The sequence below is a fragment of the Oncorhynchus keta genome, chromosome 4 (genome assembly GCF_023373465.1).
Source record: "Oncorhynchus keta strain PuntledgeMale-10-30-2019 chromosome 4, Oket_V2, whole genome shotgun sequence".
In the NCBI taxonomy this organism is placed as follows: Eukaryota; Metazoa; Chordata; class Actinopteri; order Salmoniformes; family Salmonidae; genus Oncorhynchus; species Oncorhynchus keta.
In genome coordinates this window covers 79,588,684-79,603,000 of record NC_068424.1, presented here as the reverse complement: position 1 = coordinate 79,603,000, position 14,317 = coordinate 79,588,684, and the positions used below count along the sequence as shown (strand labels likewise).

The window sequence follows — 14,317 nt, the reverse complement described above, 5'->3', positions numbered from 1 at the left end:
AACGTACATCTTATAAGCTGCTAGTAGCTTCACGACTGACATTTGGACCAGTGATGTCAGCCCCACGAGCATGCAGAGTCTGACAGCACTGCGGGTCGACGAGGATCTCGTACTGAGGAAAGACGTATTGCTCAAGAATGTGCTGGTTCTCATACCGCTGCTGCCATTTCAATGGCATTTGAGAATATGTTTAAAACTTGTGTAACGGATGTGAAACGGCTAGCTTAGTTAGCGGTGTGCGCTAAATAGCGTTTCAATCGGTTAAGTCACTTGCTCTGAGACCTTGAAGTAGTAGTTCCCCTTGCTCTGCAAGGACCGTGGCTTTTGTGGAGCGATGGGTAACGACTGTTGTTGATGTGTGCAGATGGTCCCTGGTTCGCGCCGGGTATGGGTGAGGGGACGGTTTAAAAGTATACTGTTACACTTGGAAACATGAACACACTCCTGGCTCCATTCAAACAACTGACTGGAGAAATAAGCTCATCGACAACAGACGTGACTACATGCCTCTGTCGTGGCATTGAAACGCCTGCTCAACAAAACTGCCCAAACAGACCGTGCGGTTAAAACGTACGAAAGTACTCGAGCGCGTGAACAAGCGATCCGGTGGCGTTCTCTCTGAGCCTCTTTACTGTGTCGCCACCACGCTCCATGCTATTGTTAGATTACTTGTTAGATTTGTATTTATTAGGTAGTTGTTGGGGAATTGTTAGATGACTTGTTAGATATTACTGCACTGTCGGAACAAGAAGCACAAGCATTTCGCCACACTTGCATTAACATCTGCTAACCGTGTGTATGTGACCAATAACATCTGCTAACCATGTGTCTGTGACCAATAACATCTGCTAACCATGTGTCTGTGACCAATAACATCTGCTAACCATGTTTATGTGACCAATAACATCTGCTAACCATGTTTATGTGACCAATAACATCTGCTAACCATGTGTCTGTGACCAATAACATCTGCTAACCATGTGTATGTGACCAATAACATCTGCTAACCATGTTTATGTGACCAATAACATCTGCTAACCATGTGTCTGTGACCAATAACATCTGCTAACCGTGTGTATGTGACCATAACATCTGCTAACCATGTGTCTGTGACCAATAACCATGTGTATGTCAATAACATCTGCTAACCATGTGTATGTGACCAATAACATTTGATTTGATTTGCTAGGTACTGTAGGGACTGTAGTGACGCCTCTTGCACTGAGATGCAGTGCCTTAGACCGCTGCATCCATGAGTGTGTGTCAACTATTTAACTGTACTGGAATGATTAAAAGGCAGCTAAAATTTTAAGTATCGGACAAAAATGTCATATCTGTGCATCCCTTTTTGAATTTTTTTTTTTTTTACGTTCTGTGATTTGTTTTTTGTTTGCCTGGCCTAACAGGCCAATCTAATAGTCCCGAAAGTGCAAACTCCTGCACATCCGGCACTACAGACAGGCTAAAGGATACAAGTATTAGAAATATTCTACATAGTATTTTAACTCAACTCTCTCTTGTCTGTCTCTGTCTGGAAATGTAATTAAATCCAAACTGATAAAAGCTTTTTGAAACCTTTGTTGACACAAGCCCAGGTTTGTCCTTTCGAGCGCAACTCTCAATCTCCCAGTCCCAGCCCTCTCAAATTGACACAGTTAGGCCTGGCTTGCTATGGAAAAAGTACATTTTTCATGGCTTCCTTATGAATGATTAGTGTGCGTTTAGGGACGGAAGTCCCTCAACAGTACCCTCTAAAGCCATCATTTCCTCCAAACATCCAGCGCCCACAGCAAAGTTTCACTTCCTCTTCAACTTTCATGAGATTTCCAATGAAAGAAACACTGTTCTGAATCGCCAGCAAACGTCTCCCGTTACAAAGACATCAAGTTTGTGTCTGTGGTAAAAACAATTCTACAGGAAACATCATGATAATTTCACAATACTCATCAAGGGACATCAAATAACAAGAAAAATCCAGAAACAGAAGACTCTCTCACAACTCACAACTCACACTCAGACTCTCTCTCTCACAACTCACACACTCACACTCACAACTCACACTCACACTCAGACTCTCTCTCTCACACAACTCACACACTCACACTCACAACTCACACTCACACTCAGACTCTCTCTCTCACACAACTCACACTCAGACTCTCTCTCTCACACAACTCACACTCACACACTCACACTCAGACACTCACACAACTCACACTCAGACTCTCACACAACTCACACTCAGACTCTCACACAACTCTAATAATAACACTAATAAGACATTTCTCTTTTACACTCAGACTCTCACACAACTCACACTCAGACTCTCACACAACTCACACTCAGACTCTCACACAACTCACACTCAGACTCTCACACAACTCACACACCAAGACCCACTTATTTTAAATAGCAAATGCCTGTTTTCTTAACACACCCATTTCCATGCACTGCAGGGAAAGGCAGTATAATGGTGCATTGGTCGACACATGACTTTCCCAAAACCTACAACACAATCTCAGAGGAATGTTAGACAGAGCAATAACCAATAGCATCTTGCCCCCTGCAGGGATGTTAACATTGACGTCGATCAAACCACCGCTACTGTGGAAGGCTGTCAGTGCCTTTACTGCCCAGGGTCCAGGACAGGGCCTATCTGGAAGATTGATGTTGGTAACCTGAGTTGTCCTTTTATCCTCAGAGGTGGTCAAGCTATTTAACACTACCCGGACTGATTGAATAGAGACACAAGGTATCCATTATCTACTGTTTAACACTACCCGGACTGATTGATTAGAGACACAAGGTATCCATTATCTACTGTTTAACACTACCCGGACTGATTGATTAGAGAGACGCAAGGTATCCATTATCTACTGTTTAACACTACCCGGACTGATTGATTAGAGACACAAGGTATCCATTATCTACTGTTTAACACTACCCGGACTGATTGATTAGAGAGACGCAAGGTATCCATTATCTACTGTTTAACACTACCCGGACTGATTGATTAGAGAGACGCAAGGTATCCATTATCTACTGTTTAACACTACCCGGACTGATTGATTAGAGAGACGCAAGGTATCCATTATCTACTGTTTAACACTACCCGGACTGATTGATTAGAGACACAAGGTATCCATTATCTACTGTTTAACACTACCCGGACTGATTGATTAGAGAGACGCAAGGTATCCATTATCTACTGTTTAACACTACCCGGACTGATTGATTAGAGACACAAGGTATCCATTATCTACTGTTTAACACTACCCGGACTGATTGATTAGAGACACAAGGTATCCATTATCTACTGTGTAACACTACCCGGACTGATTGATTAGAGAGACGCAAGGTATCCATTATCTACTGTTTAACACTACCCGGACTGATTGATTAGAGAGACGCAAGGTATCCATTATCTACTGTTTAACACTACCCGGACTGATTGATTAGAGAGACGCAAGGTATCCATTATCTACTGTTTAACACTACCCGGACTGATTGATTAGAGAGACGCAAGGTATCCATTATCTACTGTTTAACACTACCCGGACTGATTCATTAGAGAGACGCAAGGTATCCATTATCTACTGTTTAACACTACCCGGACTGATTGATTAGAGAGACGCAAGGTATCCATTATCTACTGTGTAACTACCTAGCTAACCCAGCTATTTATCTCCCCAAAACTAACTACCAAGCTAACCCATCTATTTATCTCCCCAAAACTAACTACCTAGCTAACCCAGCTATTTATCTCCCCAAAACGAATTACTTAGCTAACCCAGCTATTTGTCTCCCCCAAACTAACTACCTAACTAAACCAGCTATTTATCTCGTCCAAACTAACTAACCCAGCTCTTTATCTCCCCCAAACTAACCCAGCTACTTATCTCATCCAAACTAACTACCTAGCTAACCCAGCAATTTATCTCCCCAAAACTAACTACCTAGCTAACCCAGCTATTTATCTCCCCAAAACGAATTACTTAGCTAACCCAGCTATTTGTCTCCCCCAAACTAACTACCTAACTAAGCCAGCTATTTATCTCCTCATACGAACACTAAAACGTATGTACTTCCAGTCCATGTCAACGTCACAGAAAGAGAAGAGGACTCAGCAACAAAGCGGATGACTCAATGATTCATGGACGAGTCATTTCCTAAAGTCATTTCGCAATTTTACATCAAACTAAGATTTTTGGTGCAGTATTTCTAAATGAAAAAAAATGTGATTGAAAACGAGTCGTCTCACGTTGAATGACAACAACGTCTTTATTGAAGAATCGCTACTGTTGACGATTCACCAACGGAGGGGTGTACACCTTGGCTACTGACTTCGGCTTGCTTCAAGAAAAAAATGTTGTGTGCTCGAAACAACCCCCCAAACAAATACCTTACCGAAGTCCAAAACGAACAGAAACGTCATCATAATATATACACAAACTGTTTCGGCTGGGAGGTGCCTTTCTGTTGTCAAATTCCCCATTTATTATTTTTTTATTTTATTTAACTAGGCAAGTCAGTTAAGATCAAATTCTTATTTACAATGACGTTAACGGGTTAACTGCCTTGTTTAGGGTCAGAACAACAGATTTTTACCTTGTCAGCTCTGGGATTCGATCAAGCAACCTTTTGGTTACTGGCCCAATGCTCGAACCACTAAGCTACCTACCGCCCCTACACTCTAACCACTAGGCTACCTGCCGCCCCTACACTCTAACCACTAGGCTACCTGCCGCCCCTACACTCTAACCACTAGGCTACCTGCCGCCCCTACACTCTAACCACTAGGCTACCTGCCGCCCCTACACTCTAACCACTAGGCTACCTGCCGCCCCTACACTCTAACCACTAGTCTACCTGGACCATTAAGTCATTAACATTTTCAGAAGATATTTTCTCTCCCAGGACTGTTGGGACATCTTGCATAACAGCCGACTATACATCCCTAATGGAACTCTAGGGTCCCTGGTCAAAATGAATAGGTTTCTGGTTTAAAGTAGTGCACTATATAGGGAATAGGGTGCCTATTGGGACGCACTCACTGTCTCATCTACACTGGCATCAGACTGTCCTGGCAGGACCCAACGACCGAAGGAGAAGTTCTCTCCCATTTCGACCGCACTTACTGTCTCATCTACACTGGCTCAGACTGTCCTGGCAGGACCCAACGACCGAACCAGAAGTTCTCTCCCATTTTGCCGCACTCACTGTCTCATCTACACTGGCATCAGACTGTCCTGGCAGGACCCCACGACTCTAACCAGAAGTTCTCTCCCATTTCGCCACCACTTACTGTCTCATCCACTGGCATCAGACTGTCCTGGCAGGACCCAACCACGAAGGGAAGTTCTCTCCCATTTTGAACGCACTCACTGTCTCATCTACACTGGCATCAGACTGTCCTGGCAGGACCCAACGACTCTAACCACTAGGCTCCCTACCGCCCTTACTGTCTCATCCACTGGCATCAGACTGTCCTGGCAGGACTCTAACCAGGAGAAGTTCTCTCCCATTTCGAACACACTCACTGTCTCATCCACTGGCATCAGACTGTCCTGGCAGGACCCAATGACAGAACTGAGAAGTTCTCTCCCATTTCGAACGCACTCACTGTCTCATCTACACTGGCATCAGACTGTCCTGGCAGGACCCACACTCGAAGGAGAAGTTCTCTCCCTGCCGCACTCACTGTCTCATCCACTGGCTCAGACTGTCCTGGCAGGACCCAACGACTGAAGGAGAAGGCTCTCCCATTTCCGCACTCACTGTCTCATCCACTGGCATCAGACTGTCCTGGCAGGCCCCTACACTCAAACCAGAAGGCTACCTACCGCACCTACTGTCTCATCCACTGGCATCAGACTGTCCTGGCAGGACCCAACGACTCTAACCAGAAGGCTCCCATTTACGCACTCACTGTCTCATCTACACTGGCATCAGACTGTCTTGGCAGGACCCAACGACCGAAGGAGAAGTTCTCTCCCATTTCTAACCACTTACTGTCTCATCTACACTGGCATCAGACTGTCTTGGCAGGACCCTAACCGAAGGAGAAGTTCTCTCCCATTTGCCGCCCCTCACTGTCCATCTACTGGCATCAGACTGTCTTGTCAGGACCCAACACCTAACCAGAGGTTCTTTCCCATTTGAACGCACTCACTGTCTCATCCACTGGCATCAGACTGTCCTGGCAGGACTCAACCACGAAGGAGAAGTTCTTTCCCATTTCCCCTCACTGTCTCAACCACTGGCTCAGACTGTCCTGGCAGGACCCAACACTCTAAGGAGAAGTTCTTTCCCATTTGAACGCACTCACTGTCTCATCCACTGGCATCAGACTGTCCTGGCAGGACTCAACGACCTAACCAAGTTCTTTACCATTTGAACGCACTCACTGTCTCATCTAACCATCAGACTGTCCTGGCAGGACCCAACGACACTCTCCCAACCACTCACTGTCTATCTACACTGGCATCAGACTGTCCTGGCAGGACCCAACGACCGAAGGAGAAGTTCTCTCCCATTTCGAACACTTACTGTCTCATCTACACTGGCATCAGACTGTCTTGGCAGGACCCAACACTCTAAGGAGAAGTTCTCTCCCATTTCGAACGCACTCACTGTCTCATCTACACTGGCATCAGACTGTCCTGGCAGGACCCAACGACCGAACCACTAGTTATCTCCCATTTCGAACGCACTTACTGTCTCATCCACTGGCATCAGACTGTCCTGGCAGGACCCAACACTCGAAGGAGAAGTTCTCTCCCATTTCGAACGCACTCACCGTCTCATCCACACTGGCATCAGACTGTCCTGGCAGGACTCAATGACCGAAACCAAGTTCTCTCCCATTTCGAACGCACTCACTGTCTCATCCACACTGGCATCAGACTGTCCTGGCAGGACCCTACACTCTAAGGAGAAGTTCTCTCCCATTTCGCCACTCACTGTCTCATCCACTGGCATCAGACTGTCCTGGCAGGACCCTACGACTCTAAGGAGAAGTTCTCTCCCATTTGAACGCACTCACTGTCTCATCTACACTGGCATCAGACTGTCCTGGCAGGACCCAACACTCTAAGGAGAAGTTCTCTCCCATTTCGCCACTCACTGTCTCATCTACACTGGCATCAGACTGTCCTGGCAGGACCCAACGACCGAAGGAGAAGTTCTCTCCCATTTCGAACGCACTCACTGTCTCATCCACTGGCTCAGACTGTCCTGGCAGGACCCAACCACCGAAGGAGAAGTTCTCTCCCATTTCGAACGCACTCACTGTCTCATCTACACTGGCATCAGACTGTCCTTAGGACATTTTCAGAAGGATATTTTCTCTCCCAGGACTGTACTGTCTCATCTTGGCATCAGACTGTCCTGGCAGGACATCCCTAATGGAAGTTCTTTCCCATTTAGCACTCACTGTCTCAAACTGGCATCAGACTGTCCTGGTTTAAAGTGGCAGGGAGACTCAACGACCGAAGGAGAAGTTCTTTCCCATTTCGAACGCACTCACTGTCTCATCTACACTGGCATCAGACTGTCCTGGCAGGACCCAACGACCGAAGGAGAAGTTCTTTCCCATTTCGAACGCACTCACCGTCTCATCTACACTGGCATCAGACTGTCCTGGCAGGACCCAACGACCGAAGGAGAAGTTCTCTCCCATTTCGAATGCACTCACTGTCTCATCTACACTGGCATCAGACTGTCTGGCAGGACCCAACGACCGAAGGAGAAGTTCTTCCCATTTCGAACGCACTCACTGTCTCATCTACACTGGCATCAGACTGTCCTGGCAGGACCCAACGACCGAAGGAGAAGTTCTCTCCCATTTCGAACGCACTCACTGTCTCATCTACACTGGCATCAGACTGTCCTGGCAGGACCCAACGACCGAAGGAGAAGTTCTCTCCCATTTCGAACGCACTTACTGTCTCATCTACACTGGCATCAGACTGTCTTGGCAGGACCAACGCCCGAAGGAGAAGTTCTCTCCCATTTCGAACGCACTCACTGTCTCATCTACACTGGCATCAGACTGTCCTGGCAGGACCCAACGACCGAAGGAGAAGTTCTTTCCCATTTCGAACGCACTTACCGTCTCATCTACACTGGCATCAGACTGTCCTGGCAGGACCCAACGACCGAAGGAGAAGTTCTCTCCCATTTCGAACGCACTTACTGTCTCATCTACACTGGCATCAGACTGTCCTGGCAGGACCCAACGACCGAAGGAGAAGTTCTCTCCCATTTCGAACGCACTTACCGTCTCATCTACACTGGCATCAGACTGTCCTGGCAGGACCCAACGACCGAAGGAGAAGTTCTCTCCCATTTCGAACGCACTCACTGTCTCATCTACACTGGCATCAGACTGTCCTGGCAGGACCCAACGACCGAAGGAGAAGTTCTCTCCCATTTCGAACGCACTCACTGTCTCATCTACACTGGCATCAGACTGTCCTGGCAGGACCCAACGACCGAAGGAGAAGTTCTCTCCCATTTCGAACGCACTCACTGTCTCATCTACACTGGCATCAGACTGTCCTGGCAGGACCCAACGACCGAAGGAGAAGTTCTCTCCCATTTCGAACGCACTCACTGTCTCATCTACACTGGCATCAGACTGTCCTGGCAGGACCCAACGACCGAAGGAGAAGTTCTCTCCCATTTCGAACGCACTCACTGTCTCATCTACACTGGCATCAGACTGTCCTGGCAGGACCCAACGACCGAAGGAGAAGTTCTCTCCCATTTCGAACGCACTCACTGTCTCATCTACACTGGCATCAGACTGTCCTGGCAGGACCCAACGCCCGAAGGAGAAGTTCTCTCCCATTTCGAACGCACTCACTGTCTCATCTACACTGGCATCAGACTGTCCTGGCAGGACCCAACGACCGAAGGAGAAGTTCTCTCCCATTTCAAACGCACTCACTGTCTCATCTACACTGGCATCAGACTGTCCTGGCAGGACCCAACGACCGAAGGAGAAGTTCTCTCCCATTTCGAACGCACTCACTGTCTCATCTACACTGGCATCAGACTGTCCTGGCAGGACCCAACGACCGAAGGAGAAGTTCTCTCCCATTTCGAACGCACTCACTGTCTCATCTACACTGGCATCAGACTGTCCTGGCAGGACTCAACGACCGAAGGAGAAGTTCTCTCCCATTTCGAACGCACTCACTGTCTCATCTACACTGGCATCAGACTGTCCTGGCAGGACCCAACGACCGAAGGAGAAGTTCTCTCCCATTTCGAACGCACTCACTGTCTCATCTACACTGGCATCAGACTGTCCTGGCAGGACTCAACGACCGAAGGAGAAGTTCTCTCCCATTTCGAACGCACTCACTGTCTCATCTACACTGGCATCAGACTGTCCTGGCAGGACCCAACGACCGAAGGAGAAGTTCTCTCCCATTTCGAACGCACTCACTGTCTCATCTACACTGGCATCAGACTGTCCTGGCAGGACCCAACGACCGAAGGAGAAGTTCTCTCCCATTTCGAACGCACTTACTGTCTCATCTACACTGGCATCAGACTGTCCTGGCAGGACCCAACGACCGAAGGAGAAGTTCTCTCCCATTTCGAACGCACTCACTGTCTCATCTACACTGGCATCAGACTGTCCTGGCAGGACCCAACGACCGAAGGAGAAGTTCTCTCCCATTTCGAACGCACTCACTGTCTCATCTACACTGGCATCAGACTGTCCTGGCAGGACCCAACGACCGAAGGAGAAGTTCTCTCCCATTTCGAACGCACTCACTGTCTCCTCTACACTGGCATCAGACTGTCCTGGCAGGACCCAACGACCGAAGGAGAAGTTCTCATAAAATGATGAAGAAAAAGCATTTCCTACTTCAACATTCTGGTTTCCAACTGAACCAATCTTAACAAGGGTTTGAAACCTCAATCCCAGCAGATGATTGAAAACAGACCTCACTGCATGTCACTTTTACAACAGTGAGTCATTATGGTTAGCGACTTAAATAGTTGGGCTACTGATTCAGGAAGGAATTTCACTAATGTGCTCTTTAAAACTGTCACCTTCATCATACTTCACTCTTTGAATATGGAGATTTTATGCAAGCTGATGTTTGGGACTAATTTGAGCATAACTCAAAGTCAAATCAATTCCTTCTCACTGTATGCCATTTACTGCACCTCTATGCTATGGTTACGTCCCAAATCGGTTGGTTTCTGTCCTTACCCCCTGCTGCTTCCAGCAGAATAGAGGTGAAGGGTCAATGTTTTCACTTGACAATCTTAGTTGGGAGTTCTCCGTCATGAAACCCACACGAAAGGAAAATTCCTAATTTAAACCTGTGGAAAACTCCGAAATCATTCTTAAAATCTATTGTTTGCGTATCTAAATGAACAATAAAGGCAGTGGTCTGCTCAGCACAAATTACAAAGAAAGTTTGGGCTCCTCATCCTTTCTGATGAAGGACATCCTATCCATCCACACTAGATTCATAGTCTACAACAGTAGGCTAAAATACTAAATATATTGACGCAACATGTTATAATAAATCAACTCACTGTCAACCATTTAAAATGAACACGCACGTTAATAACATGTTTATATTACACTCACGTTGGTTTTCCGCAGATCTTGCGATGGTACCATTGCTTGCAGTTGGTGAAGTATTTCTTGTCGGTCCCTTGTATCTTTTGCATCGCGCACACATTTGGTCTAAAAAGAGATGAGAGGATATTTCATTGCGTTTTATTTCTTTTTAGCGGCACATTACAGTAGACAATTGTGAGTTTGCCCATTAAATCGAATTACTTGTTCACTGTACTTACTACAAAGCAGTTGTGAAGCACAACAAAGTATGCCATTAAAAATCACTAGGCGTAGTAAGTCATATATTTTCTAACATAAAACATTAATCATCCTTCGTGATTATACGAATAAAAGTCATGTTTGCTTGAAATTCCATAGCGCAAAACGTTCTAAGGGCACATCATCATTTGAATAAGTAAGCAGCCTTACCCATGCTGCCTGCCTCTTATCCTGCTGTGTTGAAGAACTGATTGATAGGGTGACTTTGCCAAACAAATCGTTGCAATCAAGGTGATCGCCAAAGTGAATAAAGTTAGGTGCTGCATTTTTTGCCCTTTTCCCCTTATACCGTCCGCCTCCGCACTCCAGACAAGACCGAGGACGACGCGACCATGAATATATAGTGAAGGAAACCGTTCTGGGGAGGGGCGTGGGGAGTGAGCCAAGATAGGCGTGGGGAATATAAAACCTTTTGCACAAAAACATTAAATAAGAAAATAGGTATAACTAACGGAGTCGATCTTATTTTACCACAAATACAGTAATGACATGGAAAGAAAATAGATGAATTAATGTGAACAAATATATTTTTTGAGATACATTTTATTGGTCATCAAATTAGTCCCAAATGCAATGCCATCCCTCAAATTAGTCCCAAATGCAATGCCATCCCTCAAATTAGTCCCAAATGCAATGCCATCCCTCGTCTGAGACATGAAGACGAGCATCAGCTCCTCAAGCTAATGCCTGGGTCAGGCATTAGATACATGGATATTTCACCTTCTGAGGACATCCACTGTAGAGTATCATCACCAGGACATCTAGCCTTCTGAGGACATCCACTGTAGAGAGTATCATCACCAGGACATCTAGCTTTCTGAGGACATCCACTGTAGAGAGTATCATCACCAGGACATCTAGCCTTCTGAGGACATCTACTGTAGAGTATCATCACCAGGACATCTAGCCTTCTGAGGACATCCACTGTAGAGAGTATCATCACCAGGACATCTAGCCTTCTGAGGACATCTACTGTAGAGTATCATCACCAGGACATCTAGCCTTCTGAGGACATCCACTGTAGAGTATCATCACCAGGACATCTAGCTTTCTGAGGACATCCACTGTAGAAAGTATCATCACCAGGACATCTAGCCTTCTGAGGACATCTACTGTAGAGTATCATCACCAGGACATCTAGCCTTCTGAGGACATCCACTGTAGAGAGTATCATCACCAGGACATCTAGCTTTCAGAGGACTCCACTGTATTTTAGTATCATCACCAGGACATCTCCCTTTCAGAGGACATCCACTTTAGAGTATCATCACCAGGACATCTAGCTTTCTGAGGACATCCACTGTATTTTAGTATCATCACCAGGACATCTAGCTTTCAGAGGACATCCACTGTAGAGTATCATCGCCAGGACATCTAGCCTTCTGAGGACATCCACTGTAGAGTATCATCACCAGGACATCTAGCTTTGTGAGGACACCACTGTATTTTATCTGCCATCATCACCAGGACATCTAGCCTTCTGAGGACATCTGCTAGTAGAGTATCATCACCAGGACATCTAGCTAGTATTTTTCTGAGGACATCCACTGTAGAGTATCATCACCAGGACATCTAGCTAGTATTTTAGGACATCCACGGTAGAGTATCATCACCAGGACATAATCCTTCTGAGGACATCTACTAGTATTTTATCTGCCATCATCACCAGGACATCTAGCTTTCTGAGGACATCCACTGTATTTTATCTGTATCATCACCAGGACATCTAGCCTTCTGAGGTCATCTATCTGAGTATCATCACCAGGACATCTAGCCTTCTGAGGACATCCACTTTATCTGAGTATCATCACCAGGACATCTAGCCTTCTGAGGACATCCACTGTAGAGAGTATCATCACCAGGACATCTAGCTTTTTGAGGACATCCACTGTCATCATCACCAGGACATCTAGCTTTTTGAGGACATCCACTGACAGTATCATCACCAGGATTTTATCTAGCCTTCACCAGGACATCCACTGCTAGTATTTCATCAGGACATCTAGCTTTGTGAGGACATCCACTGTAGTATTTTAGTATCATCACCAGGACATCTAGCTTCCTGAGGACATCCACTGTATTTTATCTGTATCATCACCAGGACATCTAACCTTCTGAGGACATCTGCTGTATTTTATCTGTATCATCACCAGGACATCTAGCCTTCTGAGGACATCCACTGTAGAGTATCATCACCAGGACATCTAGCACTTCTGAGGACATCCACTGGACATATCCTCCCAGGACATCTAGCTTTGTGAGGACATCCACTGTAGAGAGTATCATCACCAGGACATCTAGCTTTGTGAGGACATCCACTGTAGTATTTTATCTGCCATCATCACCAGGACATCTAGCCTTCTGAGGACATCCACTGTATTTTAGAGTATCATCACCAGGACATCTAGCACTGCTAGTGACATCCATCTGTAGGAGTATCATCACCAGGACATCTAGTATTTTTCTGAGGACATCCACTGTAGGACATATCATCACCAGGACATCTAGTATTTTATGAGGACATCCACTGTACAGTATCATCCCAGGACATCTAGTTTATCTGAGGACATCCACTGTAGAGTATCATCACCAGGACATCTAGCCTTCTGAGGGCATCCACCAGGACATATCATCACCAGGACATCTAGCTTTGTGAGGACATCCACTTTATCTGAGTATCATCACCAGGACATCTAGCTTTGTGAGGACATCCACTGTATTTTATCATCATCAGGACATCTAGCTTTCTGAGGACATCCACTGTAGAGTATTTTATCATCACCAGGACATCTAGCTTTCAGAGGACATCCACTGTAGTATTTTATCATCACCAGGACATCTAGCTTTCTGAGGACATCTACTTCTAGATTTTATCATCACCAGGACATCTAGCCTTCTGAGGACATCTACTATTTTATCTGCCATCATCACCAGGACATCTAGCCTTCTGAGGACATCCACTGTAGAGAGTATCATCACCAGGACATCTAGCCTTCTGAGGACATCCACTTTTATCTGCCATCATCACCAGGACATCTAGCCTTCTGAGGACATCCACTGTAGAGAGCCATCATCACCAGGACATCTAGCCTTCAGGACATCCACTGTATTTTATCTATCATCACCAGGACATCTAGCCTTCTGAGGACATCTACTAGTATTTTATCTGCCATCATCACCAGGACATCTAGCACTTCTAGGACATCTCTGTAGAGTATCATCACCAGGACATCTAGCTTTCTGAGGACATCCACTGTAGTATTTTATCTGTATCATCACCAGGACATCTAGCCTTCTGAGGACATCCACTGCTAGTATTTTATCTGCCATCATCACCAGGACATCTAGCCTTCTGAGGACATCCACTGTAGAGGTATCATCACCAGGACATCTAGTATTTTTCTGAGGACATCCACTGTAGAAAGTATCATCACCAGGACA

The 14,317-nt window shown here is 45.9% G+C and overlaps 1 protein-coding gene and 1 long non-coding RNA gene across 3 annotated transcripts in view; one reads left to right on the top strand and one right to left on the bottom strand.

Annotated features, from left to right (window-relative positions):
• LOC118377121 (transforming growth factor-beta-induced protein ig-h3-like) overlaps positions 1 to 11,201 on the bottom strand; it is a 37,039-nt gene extending 25,838 nt beyond the window's left edge. The window contains exons 1-2 of the mRNA XM_052517219.1: positions 11,027 to 11,201; positions 10,625 to 10,723 (exon numbers count right to left, since the gene is read on the bottom strand). Of these exons, the coding sequence (XP_052373179.1) occupies positions 10,625 to 10,723; positions 11,027 to 11,142 (215 nt within the window). The 5' untranslated portion in view covers positions 11,143 to 11,201. The remainder of the gene's footprint in view (positions 1 to 10,624; positions 10,724 to 11,026) is intronic.
• Positions 2,780 to 3,551, top strand: LOC127929262 (uncharacterized). 2 transcript variants are annotated; one of them, XR_008134194.1, is made up of 4 exons: positions 2,780 to 2,862; positions 2,917 to 3,084; positions 3,139 to 3,248; positions 3,359 to 3,551. It is a non-coding gene; the product is annotated as an uncharacterized LOC127929262 (long non-coding RNA). The 2 variants fall into 2 exon arrangements; XR_008134191.1 differs by having other exon boundaries at positions 2,917 to 3,248.
• Positions 11,202 to 14,317: the final 3,116 nt, after the last annotated feature.